The sequence below is a fragment of the Protomyctophum bolini genome (assembly GCF_963924005.1).
Source record: "Protomyctophum bolini genome assembly, chromosome: 3".
NCBI classification, from domain to species: Eukaryota; Metazoa; Chordata; class Actinopteri; order Myctophiformes; family Myctophidae; genus Protomyctophum; species Protomyctophum bolini.
In genome coordinates, this window is record NC_137864.1 from 43,676,059 (window position 1) to 43,703,893 (window position 27,835).

At 43.4% G+C, this 27,835-nt stretch overlaps 1 protein-coding gene across 2 annotated transcripts in view; it reads right to left on the bottom strand.

The window, feature by feature from the left end:
* Positions 1-9,982: 9,982 nt before the first annotated feature.
* LOC308311145 (E3 ubiquitin-protein ligase DTX4-like) overlaps positions 9,983-27,835 on the bottom strand; it is a 48,698-nt gene continuing 30,845 nt past the window's right edge. For both annotated transcript variants that reach the window (XM_080757704.1, XM_080757703.1), the window contains exons 5-12: positions 16,723-16,784; positions 15,490-15,651; positions 14,952-15,013; positions 14,098-14,264; positions 12,994-13,147; positions 12,012-12,101; positions 11,059-11,157; positions 9,983-10,420 (exon numbers count right to left, since the gene is read on the bottom strand). In XM_080757704.1, the coding sequence (XP_080613830.1) occupies positions 10,289-10,420; positions 11,059-11,157; positions 12,012-12,101; positions 12,994-13,147; positions 14,098-14,264; positions 14,952-15,013; positions 15,490-15,651; positions 16,723-16,784 (928 nt within the window). In that variant the 3' untranslated portion in view covers positions 9,983-10,288. The remainder of the gene's footprint in view (positions 10,421-11,058; positions 11,158-12,011; positions 12,102-12,993; positions 13,148-14,097; positions 14,265-14,951; positions 15,014-15,489; positions 15,652-16,722; positions 16,785-27,835) is intronic.

Below are 27,835 nucleotides of genomic sequence, written 5' to 3' on the forward strand. Positions count from 1 at the left end.
ATGGGCTATAACCCATCGTTTTTGTCATTTCGTCATTTTTTTCAAATCTTCAAAAATGATGAAAATGGCGCGCTATAGTATGCCGTACGATATGGGCTATAGCCCATGGTCCAAAATGATGAGAAACGAGGCTAACTTTTTTTTTTCAAAATTTCAAAAAACATGGGCTATAACCCATCGTTTTTGTCATTTCGTCATTTTTTTCAAATCTTCAAAAATGATGAAAATGGCGCGCTATAGTATGCCGTACGATATGGGCTATAGCCCATGGTCCAAAATGATGAGAAACTGGACCATGGGCTGTAGCCCATATCGTACGGCATACTATAGCGCGCCATTTTCATCATTTTTGAAGATTTGAAAAAAATGATGAAATGACAAAAACGATGGGTTATAGCCCATGTTTTTTGAAATTTTGAAAAAAAAAGTTAGCCTCGTTTCTCATCATTTTGGACCATGGGTTATAGCCCATATCGTACGGCATACTATAGCGCGCCGTTTTTCATCATTTTTGAAGATTTGAAAAAAATGATGAAATGACAAAAACGATGGGTTATAGCCCATGTTTTTTGAAATTTTGAAAAAAAAAGTTAGCCTCGTTTCTCATCATTTTGGACCATGGGCTATAGCCCATATCGTACGGCATACTATAGCGCGCCGTTTTTCATCATTTTTGAAGATTTGAAAAAAATGAAAAAATAAAATAAAAAATCCGCAAGCTTATGGTTTACAATTACTAAATATTTTAAATGGCATTCAGAAAATCGGCATTCCAAAATCTTTATGTCCTCAGCAGTACAGTAATACAAACGTGTGTGTGTGTGTAGGTATGTTGGTCTGCATGCAATATTTGTGTATTTGTGCGTGTGTGTGACCTGTACAGTGCCGGGTTACAGATTAAATAATCTGTATGGCTACTTTGACCGCCAGGCCATTCATGTTGTACATATTGTCATGTTACCTGTACATGCTCAGGCATTAAGCCACAGACTCCTAGTTGACTTAGATATATAATGTGTTCCACTGGTTAAGTTTACTCTTCATCCAGTGCCACAGGTCACTGATTTTAAGTTTAACCAACAGATATCTCTTGAAATCTGGAAAAGCAGAGTACTGTCTCCCAGGATGGTTTTTGAAAATGCTCGTCTCCCTGAACACTTGAACCAGTTCCAGGATGTCCTCACTCTGTCTACTGGCCTTGTGAAATCCCCCTGGTTTAGACATCTCCAACTCCTTATCTACCCTCTCCATTATGTCTCTAAGGACACCAAGGGACATGCTAATCCTCTCTGCCGTCTTCTCTGTCAAGTTTGGACCGACACCCTTCAGGAAGGATTTCAGGAAGTTGTTCAGATGTTCTAAATGTAGGTCTAGGGGAATGTTCTTTCCCGTTCCACCCTTTCCATTGTAGAATCTATTCCAAATAACAGAGTGTGCCATTCTTGGCGACAGTGTGGCTTTGAGTTGCACTAACAGCAATAGAGTACTGTATGCATAATGGCTATGGCCATATGCCTTGTAATACAGCAAAGCCACACTGTATAGTCGCATTAGCCTAACTCCATCTCCTTCTTTGACAGCATCTTGCATATTAGCTAGAAATAAACCAAAACCTAGCCTGGCCTCTGAATGCTGTTTTACAGGTCAATGGCACTTTCAGCTGTTGCAGGTGCATCCTTCAATACCATATCATGGCAATTATGCTCATGTTTTGCTCTGGACGCAGCATACCGTATGTGTAAACCTTCTGACAACCTGAAGCACGACATGGCAGACTGGTCCTCTGTGAAAGTTTACTGGCCTCTCTTACGCTAGCAGAAACATCACCAACATCACCAACTTGTGAAAGAACAAAAGAGTCAATGACTTCTGCCACAGTGCTATGCAGCCATCTTCTCTTCTCTTCTGCCGTGCCTTGTCGTACCTCTTCAGGGATAAAACCATCTGGCACATCTGTGAAAACATATTGAAACTACTATATCATCCATCATGAAAACGTTATGCAACTAGCAAAACATAGAGACATGAGAATATATCAAAACGTTAATTTAGATCAGTGGTTCTCAAACCTTTTAGGCCACAACCCCCAAAATAATCTTATTTTAACTGGGGACGCCACACCCTGACAAGCACTTGGAATTGTAAGTTGAGGCATTACATTTAGTTTGACTCCATTCCGCCAAAAAAATTAAAATATATGATCTACAAGTTCACAACGCCTCACGTTGCGAGGTGTTGTGAGCTTGTAGATCAGCCATTTTCCAATTATTTGACTCTTTCTTATATTATTATATTTTGGCCAATGTTTAACCCGTTTTTACAGTGCAGTTTGTTGATTACTTTAACTTAAGTTGACACTTTACTGTCATGTGGGGAACCCCTCCCCCCTCCAGAATTTGGGGACCCTCAGGTTGAGAATCACTGATTTACATGATTATAATAAGAAGCTAATGCTTTTTATTCTGTGAAGAACATACTTTATTTACCATCTGCGTCCTTCAATCCAAAGTGCTCCAATGTAGCAGCCAGGAAAAGAGCTGCAGTGTCCTTCTTTACAAATTGCTTGTAAGGGTTGAAAGCTGCATGCGGTCCTTTTTTGGCATTGCTACACTTCACCTTAGTCATGTTGGAGCAGAGGGTCCCATGGTCCTTTGCAGATCCTTCCTTGAAGAATATGCCATGGTAGACCTGAAGACAAAGTGAAGAAAAACACCAATGCAGAAATAACTAATGTTAGTGTGCAGTTAATACAAGTTTGATAACAAACCATCCAAACATAATGATGTTGCATGCAAGAATAAAAAGAGCAATAATGATGCAAGATAAAAGCATGCACACCCCGCATGCACCCATCGTGTTGGACACAAACACACAACTTTGTATGAGAGAAAAAGAGGTGATCCAGGTAATGAAAGGTAAAATAGAGGAAAGAACCTTTATTGAAAACCAGGCGACTGCCAACATGTTAGGACCTCGAATGAAGTGAAACGAAATGAAAATTCAGGCTGAGTGTCAGGCTACACATGTTACCCAAATAGTTGAATACACAAAAGCTAAGGCACTGGTGTCGTACTTCTGGTTTACCGGAACGGGGTTCAACTCCCTGCAGTGCCCTGCTCAATGTGTTGTATTTACCGGAAGAATTGAGTGTTGCGGAGGATGAGAAACATTAGCAAATTACGGAGTGTTGCGGAGGATGAGAAACATTAGCAAATTGCGTAGTGTTGCGGAAAAATTGTGTTAAATTTTTTTTTGGAAATTGCGGAAATTGCGGAAAAAAACGATGGGTTATAGCCCATGTTTTTGCGGAAATTGCGGAAAAAAACGATGGGTTATAGCCCATGTTTTTTGAAATTTTGAAAAAAAAAGTTAGCCTCATTTCTCATCATTTTTGACAGTGGGCTATAGCCCATATCGTACGGCATACTATGGCACGCCGTTTTTCATCATTTTTGAGGATTTGAAAAAAATGAAAAAATGAAAAAAACGATGGGTTATAGCCCATGTTTTTTGAAATTTTGAAAAAAAAAGTTAGCCTCGTTTCTCATCATTTTGGACCGTGGGCTATAGCCCATATCGTACGGCATACTATGGCACGCCGTTTTTCATCATTTTTGAGGATTTGAAAAAAATGAAAAAATGAAAAAATACGATGGGTTATAGCCCATGTTTTTTGAAATTTTGGAAAAAAAAAATCCAGGCCCATGAATTAGAGGATAAAGCTCACATGTTACCCAAATAGTTGAATACACAAAAGCTAAGGCACTGGTGTCGTACTTCTGGTTTACCGGAACGGGGTTCAACTCCCTGCAGTGCCCTGCTCAATGTGAGGATAAAGCTCACATGTTACCCAAATAGTTGAATACACAAAAGCTAAGGCACTGGTGTCGTACTTCTGGTTTACCGGAACGGGGTTCAACTCCCTGCAGTGCCCTGCTCAATGTGTTGTATTTACCGGAAAAATTGAGTGTTGCGGAGGATGAGAAACATTAGCAAATTACGGAGTATTGCGGAGGATGAGAAACATTAGCAAATTGCGGATTGTTGCGGAAAAATTGTGTTAAAAAAAATATTGGAAATTGCGGAAATTGCGGAAAAAAACAATGGGTTATAGCCCATGTTTTTGCAGAAATTGGAAATTGCGGAAAAAAACGATGGGTTATAGCCCATGTTTTTTGAAATTTTGAAAATAAAAGTTAGCCTCGTTTCTCATCATTTTGGACCGTGGGCTATAGCCCATATCGTACGGCATACTATGGCACGCCGTTTTTCATCATTTTTGAGGATTTGAAAAAAATGAAAAAATGAAAAAAAAACGATGGGTTATAGCCCATGTTTTTTGATATTTTGAAAAAAAAAGTTAGCCTCGTTTCTCATCATTTTGGACCGTGGGCTATAGCCCATATCGTACGGCATACTATGGCACGCCGTTTTTCATCATTTTTGAGGATTTGAGGCACAGTGGTGTCAAAAGTTAAACGGACACGTAGACGGACGATTTCCGATTTTTTTAATTTTATTATTATCTTGGAATTGCTTAATGTAATTTATTAATCATAACCAGTCAAGAGTTCAAATTGACTGGGAAAAATCTGACCACAGCTATGTTGCTGCCTCTATTAACAGTCAGATATAAGTTAACTGTCCTGTCCTTATTTATTTACCGTATATGAAGTGTGGCTGCAAAGATGTGCAAACGCAAGGAGAAAAGAAAATGAATAAAGAAAATTGACCTCCTTCGAACCGGAATTGAACCAGTGACCTAAGGATCTCAGCATTAACAACTACAGTCCTCCGCTCTACCAACTGAGCTATCGAAGGGGCTTACGAAACACAGATGAAATTATACACTATTTAAACTGTACATATCATAAAGTTGAGAATACGAGCGTGGTTTATGACGTCGTTATGACGATCAGTCCAAATGCGAGCATAGCGTGTTAGCACACTGGCTATTAGCGCTGGTGTCTAGCGCCACCAAGTGTTCAAACCGTGTTACTACACGTTCTTTTTGTCATTGTCCAGCGTCAACAAACCGTTTTACTAATTAATTTATTTGTGATAAACTATAGTCGTCGAAAGGGAGAATCGGATTGACAAATTAAAGTAATAAGCCAACATCAAGTGCCAGCATGTTTTTTCATTGATAATGCTTGAAACTGTATATACGCCTTTTTTCATTATTATAATAAATATAAATGAGGAAAGTGCGCTGATGTTATTGCATAAGTTCGCTTGATACATTGCGTGCTTGTTTAAACTTTATTATGTTTTATTTCTTGGTGTAATAACCTCATATCATGGACATGGTAAGTGGCAGCAGACCAAAAGGCGAATGTAAAATAGCACGGAAGGAGCCTAGGGCTTAATTCATTCACTGACTGACCATTCACTATACTTCACTACATTCTGGATATGACGTATATTCTTTGGTGAATGGAATATAACTAAATAAAATACTAGAGTGATAAAGTCTGCTGCGCACAAATTATTCATTTAATTACCATCACCTGTGGAATGTGGAGATCGGTCCAATCCATGGATGTCATGCATTCATATTCAGCGTAATTCTGTGAATACAGTAGGCCTAGTTAACGGTAGACTCCGAGGGGACTCATTCGGTATGCAGCTCATCCCTGGGAAACAGCACGGTAGATTACTTTATCACTGACATGAACCTGGCATCTCTCAGAGCTTTCACAGTCAGCCCCCAAACACCCCTGTCAGACCACAACAGAACCACAGCCTATATCTAAACAGATCAACACACAGACACAAAGAACAAACGCCAAACAAACTACACAATATAAGAAAACGTTACAAATGGAAGGAACATAGCGCAGAATGTCGTTTTAGCATCATAGTAAATTTACCTCTGCAAGGTAACAACACCACAGATCAAACTTTAACATGTTTTATTGATTTCTTTTTCACGTATTAACCATTCATACTCCAGCAATTGGTTTTGCACTATTTACATATTTCTCATTCATATAATTGGCTTGTTTTGGATTCACTCACATGCCAGCACTTGGATATAATTTGGACAATAGGATCTGTATGCATGCCAAACATGAGGCATCAACTATGAATTACCACATATGATAGCCTACTGTATGTGGTAATACATGTAGCCTACTGTAGGTATATGGCACAGAGCAAAATGAATGACAACATGGTATTTGGCAGAGGGCAAATTTGTACTGCTAAATTACAGTTTATGACAATGGCACCATTGTGTATTGTGGCATGTACCTCCAAAGACACTTGATTCAATGTCAATCACAAGCAGATCTGATAACTTAATTCACTCATGAAAAGGCATTCAATCTTTGATACTTAAGTAGGAACCTGCATTGGGAAAGAAAAATCTAAATATAGATTTATAATAAGGTTACTAGCGATAACCATATATCCTTGTTTAAAACGACAAATGTTTGCCATGTTAACGAAAACGACGAAAGTTTTAAATATTATATGTATGCAACTTGCACTAGAATGAAATCTAACATTAAAACAGTATGGTCATTGAACTGAACGCAAAGTCTTTCCACACGACTATGAAACATTACAAGGGGCCACTGCTGTACTGACCCCAGGCCCGTTACGGTCAGATTCACACTAGTGCGCACTCGGGACCACTTGGCAGATGTTGTAGTAGTGTGAATGCTGTGTACCGTTACCCGGAGCGGATCACCCAACCATTTGCCGTGACCACATGGAGGTAGTGTCGGGACCGATTGAAGTGTACTCGGATACATTTCGATGCAATGTGAAAGCATTGAATACAGTTTGAATGAAGTGTACTCGGGTGCAGAAGAATCAAGGCCAATGTGAATCATCATGGCCAGCGGGGACCAGGAAATCGCATTCGGGAACCGTTTCAATCAAACAGACTCAGTGTGAATCTGCCCTATGAAACATTACAAGGGGCCACTGCTGGACTGTAAAAATGTTCAACAGAGGACAACACACTGAACAGAGGGGTGTTTGGTAGGAACTAAATGTAATGCCTAATTAATGCCCTGCCATACGATGGATGAGACATGTTGGATGTTCAGTAATTGGCTTCTTATCAAAATGCATTATACTGTAACTCACACTCAGATACTGTAAGTCTATTATCAAATTCCTTTTCCCAAAGAAAATATGAAACAATACAGCTGAACCACTGTACAAAACAAGAGAAAAAAATAAAATAAAATAGTCTTTAACAACACTGTCTTCATATACCAAAAGATTTGACAAAAAAAAACAAAAAAACGACATCATTATCACAACATAAATGTACAAAATTAAAAAGAAATAGCTTTAGATGAAGAAAATCATTACAAAAACAAATATGTCGCTACATTAGATATTAAAAGAAAGGTAAACAAGTTAAAATAAAGAGTATCATCATCATAGAAGGACAACCTGAGTCCCTTTGGCTACTACAATACTGTACCATGGACCACACACACAGGCCGGGGGCACACCTTCGCGCACAGCCGCGGAAAGAGGAAGCTGAAGACAGACTTCATTCCGGCTTTTTTAGACAGCTGGTGGATGGAAAAGAAGCTCCACCTCCGCGGCTGACTGACGCGACGGACAGATTCCCGGAAACGCTCTCCTCCTCCGCGTCAGTCAGCCGCGGAGGTGGAGCTTCTTTTCCATCCACCAGCTGTCTAAAAAGACGGAATGATGTCGGGCTTCAGCTTCCTCTGTCCGCTGCTGTGCGCGAAGATGTGCCTGCGCTGACACACACACACACACACACACACACACACACCAGTGGCCACTCGATCAAATGTCAACATTACTGCCATTAATTGGCAGGGGCTACGTGCCATAACATCACTGCAAGAAATATGCAGTCATACAGTAAGTATACAAATCCGAGACAAGCTTTTCTGTTGTACAACCATTACTGTTACTATCAACGTAAGATAAGGCATTTTGATATGAAAACCCACCTTTTCTTTTTCTTTTTTAAAATATGTTGTAAATGTAATATAGTATCCTTTATCACAACTACATGTCTGACATTTGCGACAAACCAAAAACTGCTTGTAAATAAATCAGCAAGATGATTCTAATAGTGGAGAGACCAGCTGCTTCAATAGACATAGGTCATACATGACCAGCTGCTTCAATAGACATAGGTCATACATGCATTAGGCGGTACAGGCCTTGCCTCTGCCAATATGGCAGCCGTGTTGACACCTCGCTCCAATGAACAGCAGCGTGTAAACGTTTATGATCACAAGGTCTGTCAGCATGGGCACACTTGAAATTCCATGCGTGGGAAGAAGAAGCGGTGTTTTGCGTCATCTCCGGGTTTTTTTAGACAGCTGGTGGATGGAAACGAAGCTCCACCCACGCGGCAGAATGCCGCTGGGGCAAGCTTTTCCGGGAATGTGGCCGACGCGGCAATCTGCCACGTGGGTGGAGCTTCATTTCCTTCCACAAGCAGTCCAAAAACGGAAATGACACAAAACACAGCTTCTTCTGTCCGCGCATGGAATCTAAAGTGTGCTCAGACCCCCTCTGTCCACGGGGCAAGCCCATGTCAACCGGTGAGTTCATCCTGGCTACTCATACAGCCTTTAGAAAAGGACGGGGCCAGAAAAGGACAGCCTTCAACAGCGAATTCAACATTTGTTTTCCGGGGTGGAACTCTCCAAATGCTCATCTCCGTTATAAAAAGCAAGCAGCACTCGTCTTAATAATCCCATCCCAGACCTCACCAATTTAGCTGATTCAAATTAAAATATGTAAATTATCAAATTAAGTGGTGGGGGGGGCGGGGGGATTAAAAATATATACATGGTAAATTACACACTGGTACCTGTAATAAGTTACCGGTACCTCAGTGGCACAATAGTAAGACTCCAAAGACGGCCTTTTGGTCTCTTGTCACAGTCGCGCACAAAACCCCATACGTGTTCAGGGCTTACATCTCATTCGATACATTAAAAAACAAGGACATCAAAAGCCAGAATAAGAGGTAAAGTATATGGAATGACATTAAATGTTGTGTATACAATAAATGATAATGTAGGTGGCAGATCATTATAACTCAGTAAAACGGCTTTGTTTTGTACCATCGGTAAATGAGAGGTGTACGGTAGTAGAGGACAACATCCACAAGGGGGCGGTAGGAGCACACACACACACACACACACACACACACACAGCATCCCAAACTGCCATGAGCTAATGTGATGTCAACTGGAAAGCAGGTGGTTTTGAACAAAAGCAAAAGGCTGGTTCTTTCTTCCTCACGGAATGCATGACTCTCCCACACAGTAAAAAAAAAAAAAAAAAAAACCCTTAAAGTGTTCATTTATCCATTTGCAACTCTGAGAGTAAGCAAATGGACGCCTTACGGGTCCATTTGGTTACATTTGAGTACTCTCAAGACTTGTAAATGAACTCAGGGTTTTTATAGTGCAGGTTACCACATCGGACGCTCTGGCTAAACAAGTACCGGATTTCTTTTGTTTACAAGTTAGTTTTACTCTACTCCTATCCTAAACGATACATTCTTCATGCCCTCTCTCTCTCTCTCTCTCTCTCTCTCCGCTATACGCTCTATTCTTCACCGTCCTCCGTTCCCCTCCCCCTCTGCCTCAAACCTCTCTGTCTTTGTTCCTTTCTGTCATGCAGCACTCTAGCATTTCGCCCTCTTTCTGGTTAACTCTTTCTCTCAGTAGTGTAAACTTGTCTTTTTGTTGTAATTTTGAACACATTCAGCATTTAGTACCGAGCTATTAAAGTACCAGTGGTTGAAAAAAAATAAAAAAAAGCTCAGAGCGCCCACTTTCTTGTCTTGTACCGTCACGTGTGAATATTAACCATATTAACATTTTCTTTCCTCCAATAGCCAGAAGTATAAAATAGGGCTTTAATGTTTAATTAAGCTTTTATGCTTTGTCTGTTGCTGTGCTTTCCCCTCCTCAAACAACCCCCCCCCCCCAGCACAACACATGTGCTTGTGTGAAGTTGACCATTCCCATATTTTACAAATAAACCCAGTTAACAGCTATGAACGTAATGACCCCTGCAGCAAAATATATATATATAATAATAATAATAATAACAATATTCTGTACCCAAAATCGCCCATCTTTAAGTGCTGGCAGATAGTCAATGTCTATTATCCCTAGTACACGGCCACCATTACTTCTCTTCTGCTTGTCATCATGTGGATGAAGAAGATGGTTGGAAGACTGTTGTCCTCTGTCCATCACCTTTCCCCACTGTCTCCTCCATCTTCTCTCTCTCTCTCTCTCTCTCCGCATGTTCATTTGTCGGTGACTCCGTCGTCCTCTGTGATGCCCTGAGACCGGAGCTCTTCTAGGACGTTGTCCAAGTGTCCGGGGTCGGGGAAGCCATGTCCCGTCAGGTTAGAGCCAAACTCTGTCTTGTGGTGGACCTTGTGATCAGAAGAGACAAGAGCATTTTACCTCCTTGATGGACTGTACGAGAGAACCTTCGAGAGAAATCAGGCGTATGCACAGGTGCGTAGGCCAGTGGACATCAATGAAAGCAATAGAATACACCCTGTATGCACACTGTATACTTATACTCGGTACACGAGCATTTTCTTATTTAATGAAGCAACGTTTCGGTCCCTCCGGACCTTCCTCAGGCTTCCTCGATGGAACCTCGTGTTGACACACACAAACACTACAGTGCATGCGCGCAAGTTTGAGAGACAGCCATGTCGCACCACCGATCCGACCAATAGGTCTCTCAGCAGCCCGACTTGTAGCATTAGTTCATGTTGAAAGTTTTCTGTTGTGTCTGACATCAGTGCCATGTTGCGCTCCATATATGGGCATTTGACAGGGGCTATATGTGCATTTGCCTCCATATACCTGTATGTGCTGGAGGCACCCCCCCCCCCCCCCCATTACACAATTTTGACATGGGATATTTCAAAAGGTATACAACAATATGTGTAAAGAATAAGCAAGCACATATACACTTAAACGCCTAACCTCATGCAGAGCCACCGTAAAAGGAAGGACCAAAATGCAGAATGACATTGTAATTTCTTGGTGTTTGTACCTCGTTCCAGATGACGGTGTCAGACTCTCCTGTGGTACTGGAGGTTCCAACTGAGAAGATCAGCCTGCGGTCCCACGCCACCAGGAGCAATCTCAAAACCTGTTGAAGGAAAACACCTTGAGAATAAAACCATTTACACCTGCTATTTGTTTGAAAATGTGTGCAAATCTTTGAATATATATGCTTTCACAGCAAATGTTTTAAACTCATATCTTTGCTTCTGGGTGTTCCTGGAACACAGTTGTTTTTTAGAGGACTGAGTTGAGAGTGTTCTCTCCTCCATCATCAGGGCCCATACCATCAGTGGGGGGTTGGTGAAAGGGTCTTTCTGTGTGGAGTTTGCATGTTCTCCTACTGTAGCTAGTAGAATATTAACATTATTCATAACAACCATTGCCAGTTTGTGGAACTAAATTATTTCATTACAGACTCAAATATAATTCTGGACGATGACCGGTACAGTCCTAGTTGGCGGGTTTAGGGGGTGCATAGTGGGTACCTTGAGGCCTTTTAGGGGGTGCATAGTGGGTACCTTGTGGCCTTTTAGGGGGTGCATAGTGGGTACCTTGTGGCCTTTTAGGGGGTGCATAGTGGGTACCTTGTGGCCTTTTAGGGGGTGCATAGTGGGTACCTGGAGGCCTTTTAGGGGGTGCATAGTGGGTACCTTGAGGCCTTTTAGGGGGTGCATAGTGGGTACCTTGAGGCCTTTTAGGGGGTGCATAGTGGGTACCTTGCAGCCTTTTAGGGGGTGCATAGTGGGTACCTTGTGGCCTTTTAGGGGGTGCATAGTGGGTACCTTGTGGCCTTTTAGGGGGTGCATAGTGGGTACCTTTTAGGGGGTGCATAGTGGGTACCTTGCGGCCTTTTAGGGGGTGCATAGTGGGTACCTTGTGGCCTTTTAGGGGGTGCATAGTGGGTACCTTGAGGCCTTTTAGGGGGTGCATAGTGGGTACCTTGCGGCCTTTCTCGCTGTCGGGGAGGTAGCAGTGTCGAGGAAACCCTCTGGCTGTGTAGGGCTTGCCTGGGTTGGGGTGCTCAGGTCCCTGGGCAGGCAGAGAGAGAGGTAGGGTAGGGTAGGGGCAGGCAGAGAGAGAGGTAGGGTAGGGGCAGGCAGAGAGAGAGGGGTCACATCAATTAATTTATCAATTCATGCCATACACTGTACACACGGTCTATGTGCAATACGCAATAATCAACATCATCATCATCATCAAAGTCTAATACAATGTGCTTTGTGACTTAGCCAACATTCAATAAAATAAATAATAATAATTACACCAACCTAAATAAAGACAAAAAAAAAGAAAACATTTCCTCACAACAGATTATTCAACTTGGAAGTGTCCACTACATTTATGAAAGACTGCCACGTCTTAAATTCCTGTATGCAAGTTTCTCTTCTAGGGGAAGTATCCTTAACACTGTTTCATACCAAAGAAAAGTCTACAGCTCAACCCATTTAGACCTACAGTACCATCGATTCTACTAAATCCTGACAGTTCTGTGAAAAACCTATGTTTCTATGTCAGTTGTGTTCAAAACATTTCATGTCAAGGACCCCAAGAAATATATGTAATTGGCCGCCGACCCCTATCTGAAAATATGTTGTTCCAGGGACCCCCCCCCCCCACACACACACACCCAGACGCACTCTGAAAGAATATATATATTCAAAGATTTGTGCCTCATTTTCACGATAAAAAAAAAATAGCAGACCTACAAGCTCGTCGCGCGCCACGCTATGAGCTTGTAGATCTGCTATTTTTCAACAGCTATAAAGCATAACATAATGCTTTAAACACCAAAAGGGGTTCCCGCCCAGAATGGCTTAAGCCAGGCAAATGCGGAACGGTCGAAGGGAATCACACACACACACACACACACACACACACACACACACACACACACACACACACGCATGGGTCTGTGTCGTACCTGAATTCCTGGAGGGATGTTGTAGATGATGCGTATGGTTTTGCAGTCGGGGTGTCCTGGTAAGGAGTGGGGGATGACGTGGTACTCCATCTTCCCTGCCGGCTGGTTGCCCGTCTTCACACCGTAGATGGTCTTACAGGTTGGACACTGCAGGCTGGAGGAGAGGAGTTTAAAAGTTTACCAATTCATCTTGAAACCAGTCTTGTTGCAGTAGACAGTGTATTTGTGAGTTCATTTTGGAAAAATAGCAGATCTACAAGCTCAATATTTCATGTCAAGGACCACAAAAATGATATGTAATTATTTGGCCACCGACCCCCATTTTAAAATGTAGTTCAACATTCTTTTTAAATGTGCCGCAAATCTTTGAATATATATTCCTTTCAGAACGAACGTTTTTAACCCATTCTGACCTGAGATCAGATTCATACGAGGTTTCCACTAGGACACACACTGGTCTGATGAACCCATTCTGACCTGAGATCAGATTCTAAAAATGTCAGTCGCTCTTCGATTTTTCAAAAATAGCAGACCTACAAGCTCGTAGCACGCCACTCGGTGGCGCGCTATGAGCTTGTAGATCTGCTATTTTTCAATAGCTAAAGCATAACATGATGCTAACACCAAAATGGGTTCCCGTTCACAATGGGTTAACTCAAATCTTTGCTTCTGGGGGATCCCTGGAACTACATTTTCAAATGGGGGTCGGTGGCCAATTACAGTACATATCATTTTTGTGGTCCTTGACATGAAATATTGAGCACCACTGCAATAGAATCATAGGTATTTCAGAAAACTGTCAGGATTTAGAAGACATCTTTCTGAGTTTTCTGAAAAACCCTATGTTTCTGTCTCTCTCAACCCATTTCATGGCAAGGCCCCAAAAATTATATATAGTTGGCCACCGACCCCCATCTGAAAATATGTTCTTCCAGAGACCCCCCCCCCCCCCCCGCCGCCGCCCCCAGAAGCAAAGATTTGAGTCGCTCTGAAAGAATATATATATTCAAAGATGTCCGCCACATTTTCACGATTTTTACACAAAAATAGCGGGTTCCCGTCCTGAATGAGTTAAGTGAGTGTGCTCCCTATGAGGACTCATACCTGCCGTCCTTATTGCCGTTGTTGTACATGGCCACCAGACAGTGGAGGTGGTACTGGTGTCCGCACTGGGCCAGTCTCCCCACCGACTCTGCCCTGGAGACGGGCCCTACCCCTGGGCCTTTGTAGCCAGAAGGACCCCCTAACGGCTCCATACAGATGGTACAGTCCTAGCAGACAGCAGAAACATGGGTGCGTTAGAGAGGAGAGGAGGCGATGTGATACTCTTTTACTCTCTGAGTCAACAGGACAAGAAGATGTGATACTCTTTCACTCTCTGAGTCAACAGGAAAAAAAAGGGGGAACTTCAACTCACTGCTCTAATTAGGGATGGAGCTCGATAACTGATACCCGATAAAATCCAATAACAAGCTTATTGAGTACCCGTTATCAATAAGCTTTAGGCTTATCAAGCCTGTTATCGAGCATAGCGGCCCATGACGTCATGTTCAAACAATCAAGACAAGAGGCGATCAAGAAATAAATGTAATCATCCATGCTGGCACAAACATGTCGGTCTAAAAGTGTATTGATACCTGCCAACCAGTGCTGCCCGGGTAAACAAAATAACACTAAGTTTAACAGTTTCTTTAATATTATATTGGTAAAAAGGTCAATTGCCTGTTAGAAATGTACTGTATTTGAAGGCCCTAGTAAAATATACTGGTTCTGTTCAGAATGTATTGTCTCCTGTCTTTCCACAAAATAATAGAAAAAGCTCGATAGTGGGCTCGATAAGGACCCGGCTCGATAAGCCTGATCGATAAGGTGATCATTATCAATAAAAAATGGACGAGCTCCATCCCTAGCTCTAATGCTACCGTTTGACTACAGAGAGAATCATCAGCCATACATACCTCCTCCGGTGGACTTTTGACTTTCTGTAGATACTTCTTTACCACCTCCTCTGGAGTCTTGCCTGGAGAGACACGACAAGAAGGACAAGAGAGTAGAGGAGTGAAGAGGGGAGAAAGAGGAGTAGAAATACATGCAGGATTCCTTCCTATCTATCATTAGTATTGAAGGAGAAGGTTCACGGTACAAATAACAGAGGTGCTGCCTGAAATGCAGGCCCACAGGGATGAACTATGCCTAAAAAAGTAAAAAGAAACAAGACAGGTTCTAAAAACGGCTTCCCTGTCTGTGCAAGTAAGTTAATAGGTGTGCAGTTTGGAGGTCATGCTGGAGCCGTGTAGAACTCCATATTAAGGCAAAACCTTAGGGCACATACAGACACATCCAAACACTGCTCTATGCGGCTGACCCCTACGAGGCTGTCGTAAAAAAAGAAAATGGCACATTATGACAGGGTACGAGGTCCTGACAACTAAACAGTCAGTCACTTCTTTTGTCAGGCAACCTTTTCGGGCACACACACGCGGGCACTGCACTCACCCTTGCGTGTCTGCTTCTTGGTGGTCTTGCGGCAGCAGTGGCCCAGGCCGGGGATGGGCTTGATGTCACTCTTGCTGACGGGAGGCGGGTGGAGGACCAGCTTGGGCGGTCTGGTCAGACAGACGGGCAGCGCTGCAGCACTCATTAGAATGCCCGTTATCCCTGCAGAGATGACACGGATATTAGTATCAGGTTTGATACTGTGTAGTGTGTGTGTGTGTGTGTGTGTGTGTGTGTGTGTGTGTGTGTGTGTGTGTGTGTGTGTGTGTGTGTGTTTGTGTGTGTGTGTGTGTGTGTGTGTGGCTGTGTGGACGTTGAAATCCTTGTTTCATTTAGGCATTCCAGTCTTCAGTGGAAGTTAAGCTCTCAAAATAAACCTCGACTCATATTCAACATGAAATGGCTGTAGAAAGATTTGCAGATTTGCAGCTGTAACATTCACACATCAGACAGGCACAAAGATAAAGTGAGCTGCTATATCCCCTGACGGTCAGTTCATAATTGGCTAAAAGAAAACATTACATTAGATCTCTTCTCCCAGCTTGTTAGTGCTAAAACTCTGCAGCTATAAAACCAAGGGGCAGCTGTAACCTGCCCCCCTAAACTCCCTTCAAAACGGCCTTATCTGCAGCTGGTACCGCTGACCTCAGCTCTACAAACTGCAACTAGCAACACAGGATAATCAATACCAAACAATATAGGCCCAGGATTACATTAGAGGCCAGGGGTTCCCAGACAGTGGTGCGTGCACCGCCCTGTGGTGCGCGAGGGCTGCGTAAAAGGCATTTAATGGTGGTGCTATGGTAATATTTTAAATAGGCTATATGAACAAAATCTGCCTATATAAGGCAAGCATATACAGAATATAATATAATATGCTGCATACTGTATATGCCACTGTATATTTGCATATGGATATAAAATATTATGTCTCGTATATACAGTAGCTTATATATGACCACATATACTGTATATGTTCATATATTTCCTTTCCGTCTAAGGGGGGGGGGGGGACGGACGGACAGCTAGGTCGGGAGGTAACGGGGGGGGGTGCACGGCCAAGAACGTTTAGGAACCGCTAATTTAGACAATTGACAAAGAAATTAAGAATATAAATCTTCTTCATCATTTCTCCCTTTGCTTACATTTCACACATTTAACCTGTGTGTGTGTGTGTGTGTGTGTGTGTGTGTGTGTGTGTGTGTTCGTGCATGCGTGCGTGCGCGTTCTCACCTGCCAGTGCAGGATGGACTGGACTGGATCCATTGAGGTTCTTCACAGGAACAGTGGGCACTCTGCAACACAAAGATCACTGGTTTAACCACAGACCACAACCCTCACTGGTTTAACCACAGACCACAACCCTCACTGGTTTAACCACAGACCCACACAACCCTCACTGGTTTAACCACAGACCACAACCCTCACTGGTTTAACCACAGACCACAACCCTCACTGGTTTAACCACAGGTCCACAACCCTCACTGGTTTAACCACAGACCCACACAACCCTCACTGGTTTAACCACAGACCCACACAACCCTCACTGGTTTAACCACAGACCCACAACCCTCACTGGTTTAACACATTCTGTACAAAACACGTCTGGAAACGTCATAAGGATCAGAACCGAGTGGTACCTTAGACGTCTGTGGACGTCCTAGCGACGTCCAAACGACGCGGGGCGAGATAATAATATTCAGAATTATTCCTTCTTTTTTTTTTGGCATTTCGCTTTTCGCTTGCCGTATGCTAACGCTCTGTGCAAATATTAGCTTGTCATTGACTCCCATGTTAGCGCGGCGGAAAGAATGACTCGTATCTCCTCATCCAGGGCGCTCTCCGTGGTGATGAATGGATCGATATGCTGGCGCTGCATTTCTGCTCCTCATCCGTCTCTCCCGCAAAATATGAACGCTTTTTGGAGTTTATATAAATATAGTAAGATGATCGGGGATTATGAGCTCACTTTGTCAAGTCAATTTTTTTAAGAAAGTGTTTCCGGTTCATGGCTTTCAGAGTAAAAGCGATCACTACTCTGGCGACTACTCTGGCACCCCGGAGCGTCTATTTTGATGCACTTCCTGTACTAGATGTGTTAACCACAGACCCACAACCCTCACTGGTTTAACCACAGACCCACACAACCCTCACTGGTTTAACCACAGACCCACAACCCTCACTGGTTTAACCACAGACCCACAACCCTCACTGGTTTAACCCATTCTGACCTGAGATCAGATTAAAAAAACTGTCTTCTACATCCTGACAGCTTTCTGAAAAGGTTATGTTTCTATGTCAGTCGTTCTTCGATTTTTCAAAAATAGCTAAAGCATAACAAGATGCTAACACCAAAAGGGGTTAATCACAGGCCCACAACAACCCTCACTCAACAGCAGACGTCACATGACAGGTGTTCCCACTGGCTGCGACACTAGACGAAACCACCAAGCCGTGGCCAGCTACATTGTCGCAGAGTTGCAGATGAAGTGTTATTTGCTCAAGCAGTTTACAGTCTTCATGCCGCTGTGGCTCCCATTGAAAATGCATCAGGTATATCTGTAAGGTTGCGTTCTCACGGTGGGCAGATTAAACGATGCAGTCTACCAGGCACAACGATGCATGTAGCTGCTCCAAATTAACTACATTTTTGTTCAACTGCCTGTGTGAACGCACCATAATTGTAGACAGGATGTGATTTTCTTGTAGAGGGAGTTACAGTATGTAACAGGCATGAAAGAATGAGTTTTTGGAGGTCCGTGGCTGATAGGAATGGAATGCAGCGGCTCTAATGCACAGCCAACGCAGTTCCATCGTTCTCTCTGCTCTAATGCACAGCCAACGCAGTTCCATCGTTCTCTCTGCTCTAATGCACAGCCAACGCAGTTCCATCGTTCTCTCTGCTCTAATGCACAGCCAACGCAGTTCCATCGTTCTCTCTGCTCTAATGCACAGCCAACGCAGTTCCATCGTTCTCTCTGCTCTAATGCACAGCCAACGCAGTTCCATCGTTCTCTCTGCTCTAATGCAAAGCCAACGCAGTTCCATCGTTCTCTCTGCTCTAATGCGCAGCCAACGCAGTTCCATCGTTCTCTCTGCTCTAATGCACAGCCAACGCAGTTCCATCGTTCTCTCTGCTCTAATGCAAAGCCAACGCAGTTCCATCGTTCTCTCTGCTCTAATGCACAGCCAACGCAGTTCCATCGTTCTCTCTGCTCTAATGCAAAGCCAACGCAGTGCTTCCCTCGTTCCATCGTTCTCTCTGCTTGCGTTTCCTCAAGTTTCCTTTTTCAGTGGCTTATCTTCTCTGTGTGTGTCGTCTCGGTCTGTGTCTGTCTGCTTCCTGCGACTCATCTGTCTCTCTCTGCTTGACGTGTGTGTGTGTGTGTGTGTGTGTGTGTGTGTGTGTGTGTGTGTGTGTGTCAGGATTCCACTCTGCCGCAACCATGTTCGACCGCATGTCCGACATAATGCTTAAAAACACCAAAAGGGGTTCCCGCCCAAAATGGGTTAATTTATGGTCTCCAGTCCAAAAGTCTAGCGGAAATTAAACTCTGAAAAGATCAATCTTGAATCAGATACAATGCCAAGAGAAGGACGTATTTACAGCGCTGTAACATTCATACGTCTGACAGCAGCAAAGCACACAAGTAGACTGACCCGATCTTCCCCGACTGTCAGATTATAAATCGGCTAAAGCAAAACAATATTACATCCCTGATCTCTTCTCCTAAGCTCGTTAGTGCTAAAACGTATCTCTGTTGTGCAGCCATTAAACAAAGGGACCACTCACTTGCTGGCCAACTCCCTGCTTGCCATATCTACAGGTGGTGTTAGGCCCATGTTCTCAGCTCGCAATACAGAGTAAATCAATACTAAGAAATATAATCTAAAAATATAAATTCGCTTCATCAATCAATATTCGAAACCTATCTCTATGTTCCAGGGATCAACACATGTACTGTACACGAGTACACACCTAGTTATAACACCGGGGCACATGTACCTACTGTATTTGACAGGTGACGCAAATCTGATCAGCGGGGAAAACACACTTCTCACGTCTGTGTTTTCTTTCCCAGCGCAAAAGTTATGTTTTGAATTATTTTCAATGGGACCCATTTGCTATGCTGGAAACACCAGCAGCGTGACAACAATGGTCCGAGTGTCTATTCGGCACTGGACCGTTGGATTAAAAACTAAATACAATCTCACGACTGAAAAATGTTGTCAGGCCAAATCGTAATCTACAATTTGTGAAACGGCGTGAAAGGAGCCCCCACACACACCGGCGCTGTATTTCATAAGCAGTTAGCACAATATGTGCAATTATTATGTTTTGGTAGCCGTACAGCCAACCATCTATCCATCCATCTTCAACCGCTTATCCGTAGTCGGGTCGCGGGGGCAACAGCTCCACCAGAGTGCTCCAGACCTCCCTCTCCAGAGCAACATTAGTGACTTCCTCCTGGGGGATTCCGAGGCGTTCCAAGGCCAGTGAGTCGATGCGTTTCTTCCAACTGCGCCTTGGTCTGCCCCGGGGTCTCCTCCCAGTACGTACGTCGAGGACCTCCCTAGGGAGGTGCCCGAGAGGCATCCTAACCAGATGCCCGAACCACCTCAGCTGGCTCCTTTCCAGGCGAAGGAGCCACAGCCAACCAGTTGAAGAAATTGCAGATGTAGGCTTTAACCTTTGCTTTTATGAAATATCCGAGATCTAATCATTGGGATTTTCCGGAAGATTTAACGTGTAGTCTATTTCTAGTTTGACCACTTCAAATAGTATTAAAACAATAACTAGGAGCTCGCTCAGCTCACTCATAGATAGCCTATTTCCTAAAAAAGGAATGGAAATGGCTAGTTTCTGTGATGGGGAGAAATGTCACCTTCCAAGTCCAGTTAAACAATATGTCAGTATTTATTTGTGCACAACGTCTACCTGTCCAACTGTGACATTTAATCATTGCTACATGTAAATCAAATGAAGTAGTGCGTGCAGAAAATCAGGCAAAGTAAGCATTTCCTGCGACATTGTTAATTCCTTTCACCGAGTACTATTCAACCACTTACAGTGACACATTTAATCTTTGCAACAAGTGGTGGCTGCCGTCTCAAAACCGACTGCAGTGCGCGTCTTTGCGACGTTAAGTGTTTTTTGCCCAATTAAAACAGTGTTGTGCAAACAGTCGTAAAGTAGTGCGGGTGACAGATGTATGTGCCAACACAGCTGTCTCAACAGGGGTCAGTGAGCGGCCAAGCCCATTATAAACTCTAGCTATAGACCTGGAGGCTATACTATTGCTGTAGTAGGAAACACACCCACGTGTGACGGAGAGAGCCTGTGTGTATAAGGTTTAGCCCATTAGCAGTCCTCACCAGGACTGAGGACTGCCTATTGTCCTCTGGTCATAAAACCACTAGTTGAGGGGATGTTTGGGTGTTGGAACTCACACTCGTGGGTTGACATTCAAAAGTCGAGAGGGCATTTCATTGACTTGAACTTGTTTACTAAACCCTGCCCCCTTGTTTACTAAACCCTGCCCCTACCCTTGTTTACTAAACCCTGCCCCTACCCTTGTTTTTTAAACCCTGCCCCTGCCCTTGTTTTCTAAACCCTGCCCCTACCCTTGTTGACTCATGCGCTTCACTTGAACCCAAGTCGGGCCTAAATGCAGGTCCAAACCTGAGCCTTCAACGTGCAAGTTCCCAGTAGAATTATAACACCATAATAACTACGGAAATGGATTATCTTGCTCACAACACATCATGCGTACGTCACTATTTTTGGCGAGCGTACAACAAAGTATAATTGATCAGGCTTAAGGTCCGTCATGCATTACATTCACCCCTTCACACACCCACGGCAGAGGAAACCATGCAAGTCATCAACTCACTCACTCATCATCGGGAGGGGTTTGGTTCGGTGTATTGCTCATGGACCCATCCGCACTAACTCTGGTGGAGCCTGGGATCCAACCTGGTACCTTCCGTTTCCCAAGACGCTCTACCTCTTGAGCCATTGCCACCCACACCCACAGTACTTTATGACCTTTTGCCACGTTAAAAAAAACATATCTTTTTGGCATAGAGTAAGCGCACTCGTGGCGCACACAGTGGGATGTTTGGTGAAAAGACAACCTGGTAACTAGATTGGAACCAGTGACCTCAGCATGTTGCCTATACAGTTCTCCCTTCTGGAGCTATGGTAGGGACTGGCAATGTTGAGATCATTTTTTTGACATTTGCAGCATACCTGCAGTACGTTCTATTGACTGCAGCAGAGAGAGAGAGAGAGAGAGAGAGAGAGAGAGAGAGAGAGGGGTGACATTAAATCATGTGACATCAAAATGTCACTTGAATGCCCATGAGGCCACGAGTACATAATGTTAAATCTATACTCCGTTTTGAACATTGGTTACTAGCCAGCCTGAGAAACAGGTCCCAGGTTCGATTCCAGACAAGAGGCACTGCTCCCGTTGCTTACGCGGACGGGGTTAAACTTAAACGCAGATACCTCTCATTTCACTGTATATGCAAATATACACCGTGACAAATGCCACAAACGAGTGCGGACTGTGTTATTATATTATTAAACTTTTGCTGTGACAAATACATTTATCACAGAGGAGCTTTGGCACAACACCAATCCTAATTTGTAGGACTAGGACACAACCGGCACATGGCGGCTGTTTCCATGACATACTGTGTGTGTGTGTGTGTGTGTGTGTGTGTGTGTAAAGGCCCCTCCCACTGTAGGGAGACATGAATGCTTAGCCACTTAAAACCCCGTCCCTTCTTGAGCGGAGTCCCTCAGGGCTCTATACTAGTGTATTTTTGTTTTCGCTCTACAGTAAATGTAGTCGCTGAAAATAGTCCTTCTGGACAGAATTCGGATGCCGGCGCCTGAGGGGTTAACATGCTTTTGTTAAGAACTTCTCTTGTCTTATCTTAACAGCACAACAGAACACAGCGCTAAAAATAATTTGGCTTGCTAAAAAGCGAACAGCTGGCAGATCAAAAAACAAGTAGCACCCAACTGAGTCTCGATATAACAGATGAGGGATTTACAGAAGCACCACGCAGCAGTTTTGTGATCTTGGTGAATAAGGAGAATTGTTTTCTAACCAAGTGTAGTCTGGAAGCACAGTGAAACGAGCATTAGGACTTTCCAACCACCGTGACCTGTAACTACCTCCACTTTTTGCATGCATTACATCCATTCATTTAATATCGTCGCTGTCGGACACAAAACGCATAGCATTATACGTCGCACTGTGATGTGTTGCGGGCTCATAAGATCTGCCATTTTATCATTTTTTAAAAAGAGTCTCGTCTATAAATGGCATAACCAAAATATGGTGGCGAGTACCAACAAGAGCTTGTGTCCAAACAAGAAGTAAGTAAGTATTGTTATGATCAACTGTATTCTACGTATTGGACCCTCGTCTGGTTCTGGTGTGTGACGACCCGGTTGGCTTTGCCATGGTTCGGCGGCGGACAGACAGACAGGCCGGCCCGGGAGAAGATTAACATGACACGAGACTTGGTCACATCAAAACGTTCACAAGGTTTATTACCCTTACAGCAGCATATATAGTTTGGATACTTCATGTCCTAATGACGTCACAGACTAGACATCACAATCATTGCCTGCCAGCAGCGGCCTTCAGCGTGCTCTAACACAGCTCCACTCTTATGTTACCATTCAGGCAGGCAGTACACCATACATACAAGTACATTGCACGTATCAGTACCGAGTATCCGAACACAGTACCAAGTATCAGAACACTATAATACAACAAGTATGTCCAGAAAAGTAATGGATTTGGACACAGAAGGCTTCCGACAGTGGTGTGTTAGTAATGCATGACGCTCACTGTTGTGATGCGTGTAGTGTAGTCAAGTGGTTTAGCTCTGCTGGTAGTCATGTGTAGAGCCTTCATAGAGGCCTGCCTTACGCAGTAGTTTAAATACTTTCCATGATAATGACAGACACTGACACATCTCCAGTGCGTCCGGTCAGTGAGCGGTGACTACAAACGGGCAGACGCAACAAACCACTTGTTGACAGTCCGCTGGGCTCTTCTTACGCCGTCTAAGAGGCTGCTGTGTTAGCGCAGCGTTTTCTCAACGTGGGTGCCGCAGAAAACCAATATCTGGACTTTATCACTTCAGTTTAAACACTTCTTAGACCCTCCACACTTAAGTAAAACGGTGCTGCGCCTTCGTTTTCGATCTACAGTGAATCTCTTCGTCAAAAGAAGCAGATCTACAAGCTTTGCCACGTGTCACTATTTTTGCCGAATGTGTCTCCCCCCCCCCCCCCCCCCCCCCCCAGAATGGGGATGCTGGGTTTCAAGTGGTTCAACGTAGTACAAAGTTATTTTCAAGCTGTCCTAATGGAACCTGATATTCTCTCATGTTTATTTTCTAGTGACAGTGTGTCTTGGGGGGGGGGGGGGGAAGATTTACCAGTTTTCAGTTATTCACAGGGTGTGCCCTGAATAAAAATACATGGTTGAGAACCCACGGCGTTAGCAGGTGTGGAGTTGAGAGGTAGAGAAGACGACGAGAATTCAAAACGACCGATGCTGCATGAGCTTCCTGCAGTTCATTAACACGCTTTCCAGGAGCCCAAACTGTCACATTGGTGATGTGTAACAGATGTAGGAGCAATTGCGCAACACACATTTGAATAAACATGATGGATGCCGAGTGACAGCATGCATGAGACAAAGCAGAGGCCGAGTCTCTAGAGGGGGAAAAAGGGCGGGCAACAATCTTAACACTTCCAGTGCGCCCGTTTTTTGAGTGGTATAGAGTAGACAGCTGTGTGTGTGTGGGTCCCCGTGTCAGAGCACGAAAATGTGTCCCGAGCACGAAAATAGCGTTATAGCCTTTGTTCACCACCAAGTGTCACTGTTGCACAGCCTAACACACAGACACACACACAAGCCAGGGAGGAGGGCTTGTACAGTACAGTACAGTACAGTACAGTACAGTACAGTACAGTACAGTACAGTACAGTACAGTACCACTCACTTCAGACGGGTCTGATTTTCAGAATAAAGGCACTAGAGCGCCCAGCAGATGAGGCAGATTTTACTCTGAAAAGTCCCACCTTCCATTTCCCCCCAAAACTGTGAGGCATAATCTTCCATTACTTCCTTCGCGCTGTCACATCTCAACTCTCTCTAGAAGCGTATATATTCCAAACGAGATGATTGGTTCTTGGTGTACATATTTTTCTGATCCATTTTCTTGGTTGTCTTTCTCGTGCTAGCTTATCTGTCCATCTATCTATCCGTCTATGTGTATGTCTATGGAACATCTCATCATGTCAACAAGCTGTCGTTATCTGGTATGGACCACTAGAACTATTACGGGGACAGCGTGGGGGCTTCAGTAGTATCAAATCATCTCTTTTCGATGCAAAGGGTGTTTGCAACCCGTGCAACAAATTTCACAGGTTGTTCTGGTGGATTCGTTTCCATACACTACGGTTTGGTTTCAGATGACGTTCTCAGAACATAATTATGGCCCTGCCCAGGTGGTACTAAGCCCAAGTTCTAACTAATACTAATACTTTTGAAAATCCCTTTTTTCTTTTTTTTTTTAAGTTTTATGTTGTACCTCCCTCTTCAGTGGTGTTTCTGGTGATAATGGAAACAAACCCAAATACATACAGAACTTCACAACTTTCACGTTATGGAAAGTTTAGCCAATTCGTAGTCGAAAAAAAGATACGAGACAGAGTTGTGACTGGACACCTAGCTTAAATAAAATAAATAAAAATAAGAAAAAAACTGGAAACACGGATAGTGACACCAGGAACCGGCATTGTTCAGTATCGAGAAAAAATGTATTCAATGGGAAAAAAATAGCTTCCATCGAGAAAATATAATTCAATGTAAAATATAACTTCTCCCTGGGAGAGGTTTCGAAAGACACCCTATAGTCTCTTGACCTACGAACGATGACCTCAGTACTCCCACCCTATCAGACACTCCCCTTCCTTTGTGTGTGTGTGTGTGTGTGTCCCTAGTCCCTGGGGCCCAGATGGTCATCAGCTGGCTTGATTAAGGGCGGGGCGTGAACCGTGCGTTCCCACACAGACTTACACGCGTATTATACACTTGCGCAGGTGCACGACACGTAATGGAAATAAAAGCTCTACTGCTATACTAACTTTGACTCTTAACCCATTTTGACCCGAGATCAGATTCTATAAATGTCTTCTAAATCCTGACAGTTTTCTGAAAAAGCTATGTTTCTATGTCAGTCGTTCTTCGATTTTTCAAAAATAGCAGACCTACAAGCTTGTAGATCTGCTATTTTTCAATAGCTAAAGCATAACATAATGCTAACACCAAAAGGGGCTAACCCATTTCGACCTGAGGACATCAACTGTATTCTACGTATTGGACCCTCGTCTGGTTCTGGTGTGTGACGACCCGGTTGGCATTTCCATGGTTCGGCGGCGGACAGACAGACAGGCCGGCCCGGGAGAAGATTAACATGACACGAGACTTGGTCACATCAAAACGTTCACAAGGTTTATTACCCATACAGCAACATATATAGCTTTGATACTTCATGTCCTAATGACGTCACAGCCTAGACATCACAATTCACTGCCTGCAGCACGGCCTTCAGCGTGCTCTAACACAGCTAAAGTATGTTACAGTTCAGACAGTGCATACATATAAGTACACTGCACGTATCAGTACCGAGTATCCGAACACAGCACCAAGTATCAGAACACTATAATACAACAGACAATTCTACAAAATGTATTCTGTCGACAGTTTTCCTCAAACATTGTCATGTCAAGGATCCCCAGGATTATATGTAATTGGCCGCCGACCCCCATCTGAAAATATGTTGTTCCACGGACCTCACCCAGAAGCAAAGATGTCGCTCTGAAAGAATATATATATTCAAAGATTTGCGCCACATTTTCACGATTAAAAAAAAAAAAAAGCTTGAGCTTTTAGATATGCTATTTTTCAATAGCTAAAGTATGACATAATGTAACACGAAAATGGGTTAAAAGACAGGTATGAGTATTATGAGGTATAAACCAGTGGTTCCGGGGACACCAGGGGGCCATGAGGGGGTTCCCAGCTAAATGATAGTTAGGAACCAAATTGACCCTTATGGGTCTGTAACTCACAGAGTGTATAAATGGAACCATTTGTACACACTCAAGAGTTAAATTATATTATATTATTATTATATTTTACAATATACATTGGGGTCCCAGAGATTATAAATGCCATCAAATGGGGCTCCGTAGCCCAATGCATTGGGTCCTTGAATTGAAAATGGTTGAAAATCCCTGCCAGAGGCTTAAAAACAGGCGTGTGGACACTCAAGTGTCAATTTGGGGGTCCTTGACATGAAAAAGACTCAGTTACGGGGGTCCTTGGGGGGAAAGAAAGGGTTAAAAAAAAAAAAAAAAACCCCGCAGACGAAAATGAAAGCCTGGGTTTCGAGGCTACTCAGTGCAGACAAAACTTCTTTGTCCAATTGTGGACAGGTTGTTTTGCGATGACATTCCATCTGTCAAGGTTACACAGCCGCAAGACGACTTATTGTCCACGCAGGAACTCTGTTATCTAATGTCTGCTACAACTCCTGCAGAACAGGATACTAGTCTGTACTGTACTGTCATATCTCATGTTGTCTGGCACGTCGCTTGAGGCTTTCTGTAATAAGCCCTTAAGACCAACGGAAACCTCCCTCTCAGAAAGAGCTGCTAGACACTTGACCTGTTGACATCTCTCTCCCGTTTCAGCCATTAAAAATCCACTAAGACAAGTCCTTGATCAACTTTTATTACTTCACCTCACACTTGATTACGGATATAAAATATAGGACCTTGCACAGTGGAACTTCCACCACAACACATGCACGTGCATGCACTCACACACACACACACACACACACACACACACACGCACGCACGCGGCACACCTAAAATGTCTGAAAGATTGAAAACAAAAAATGCAAATTCAGAATATCTGATAGAAGATCTATAGGCGCACAACGTGTTGCAACTTGCAACACGTCGCAAGCTTGTAAATCAGCCATTTTCTAAAATCCTTTACTTTCTAAATGATTTAGAAAATGGCTGGCCACAACTAACTTGAAAGCATGACAATGCGACGACACAGTACCGGCTCAGAACGCATTGAGTTGAATGTATAAATAAGAAAAAACTAAAGACTGAAACAGAACTGATTGGGGGGAAACATTAAGTTTTCTAGAAAGTGTGACAGAAGATTATGTAGCTTACTACAACTTACAAGGCAAACTTTTTTTCAGTTAGCCAGTGGATTTC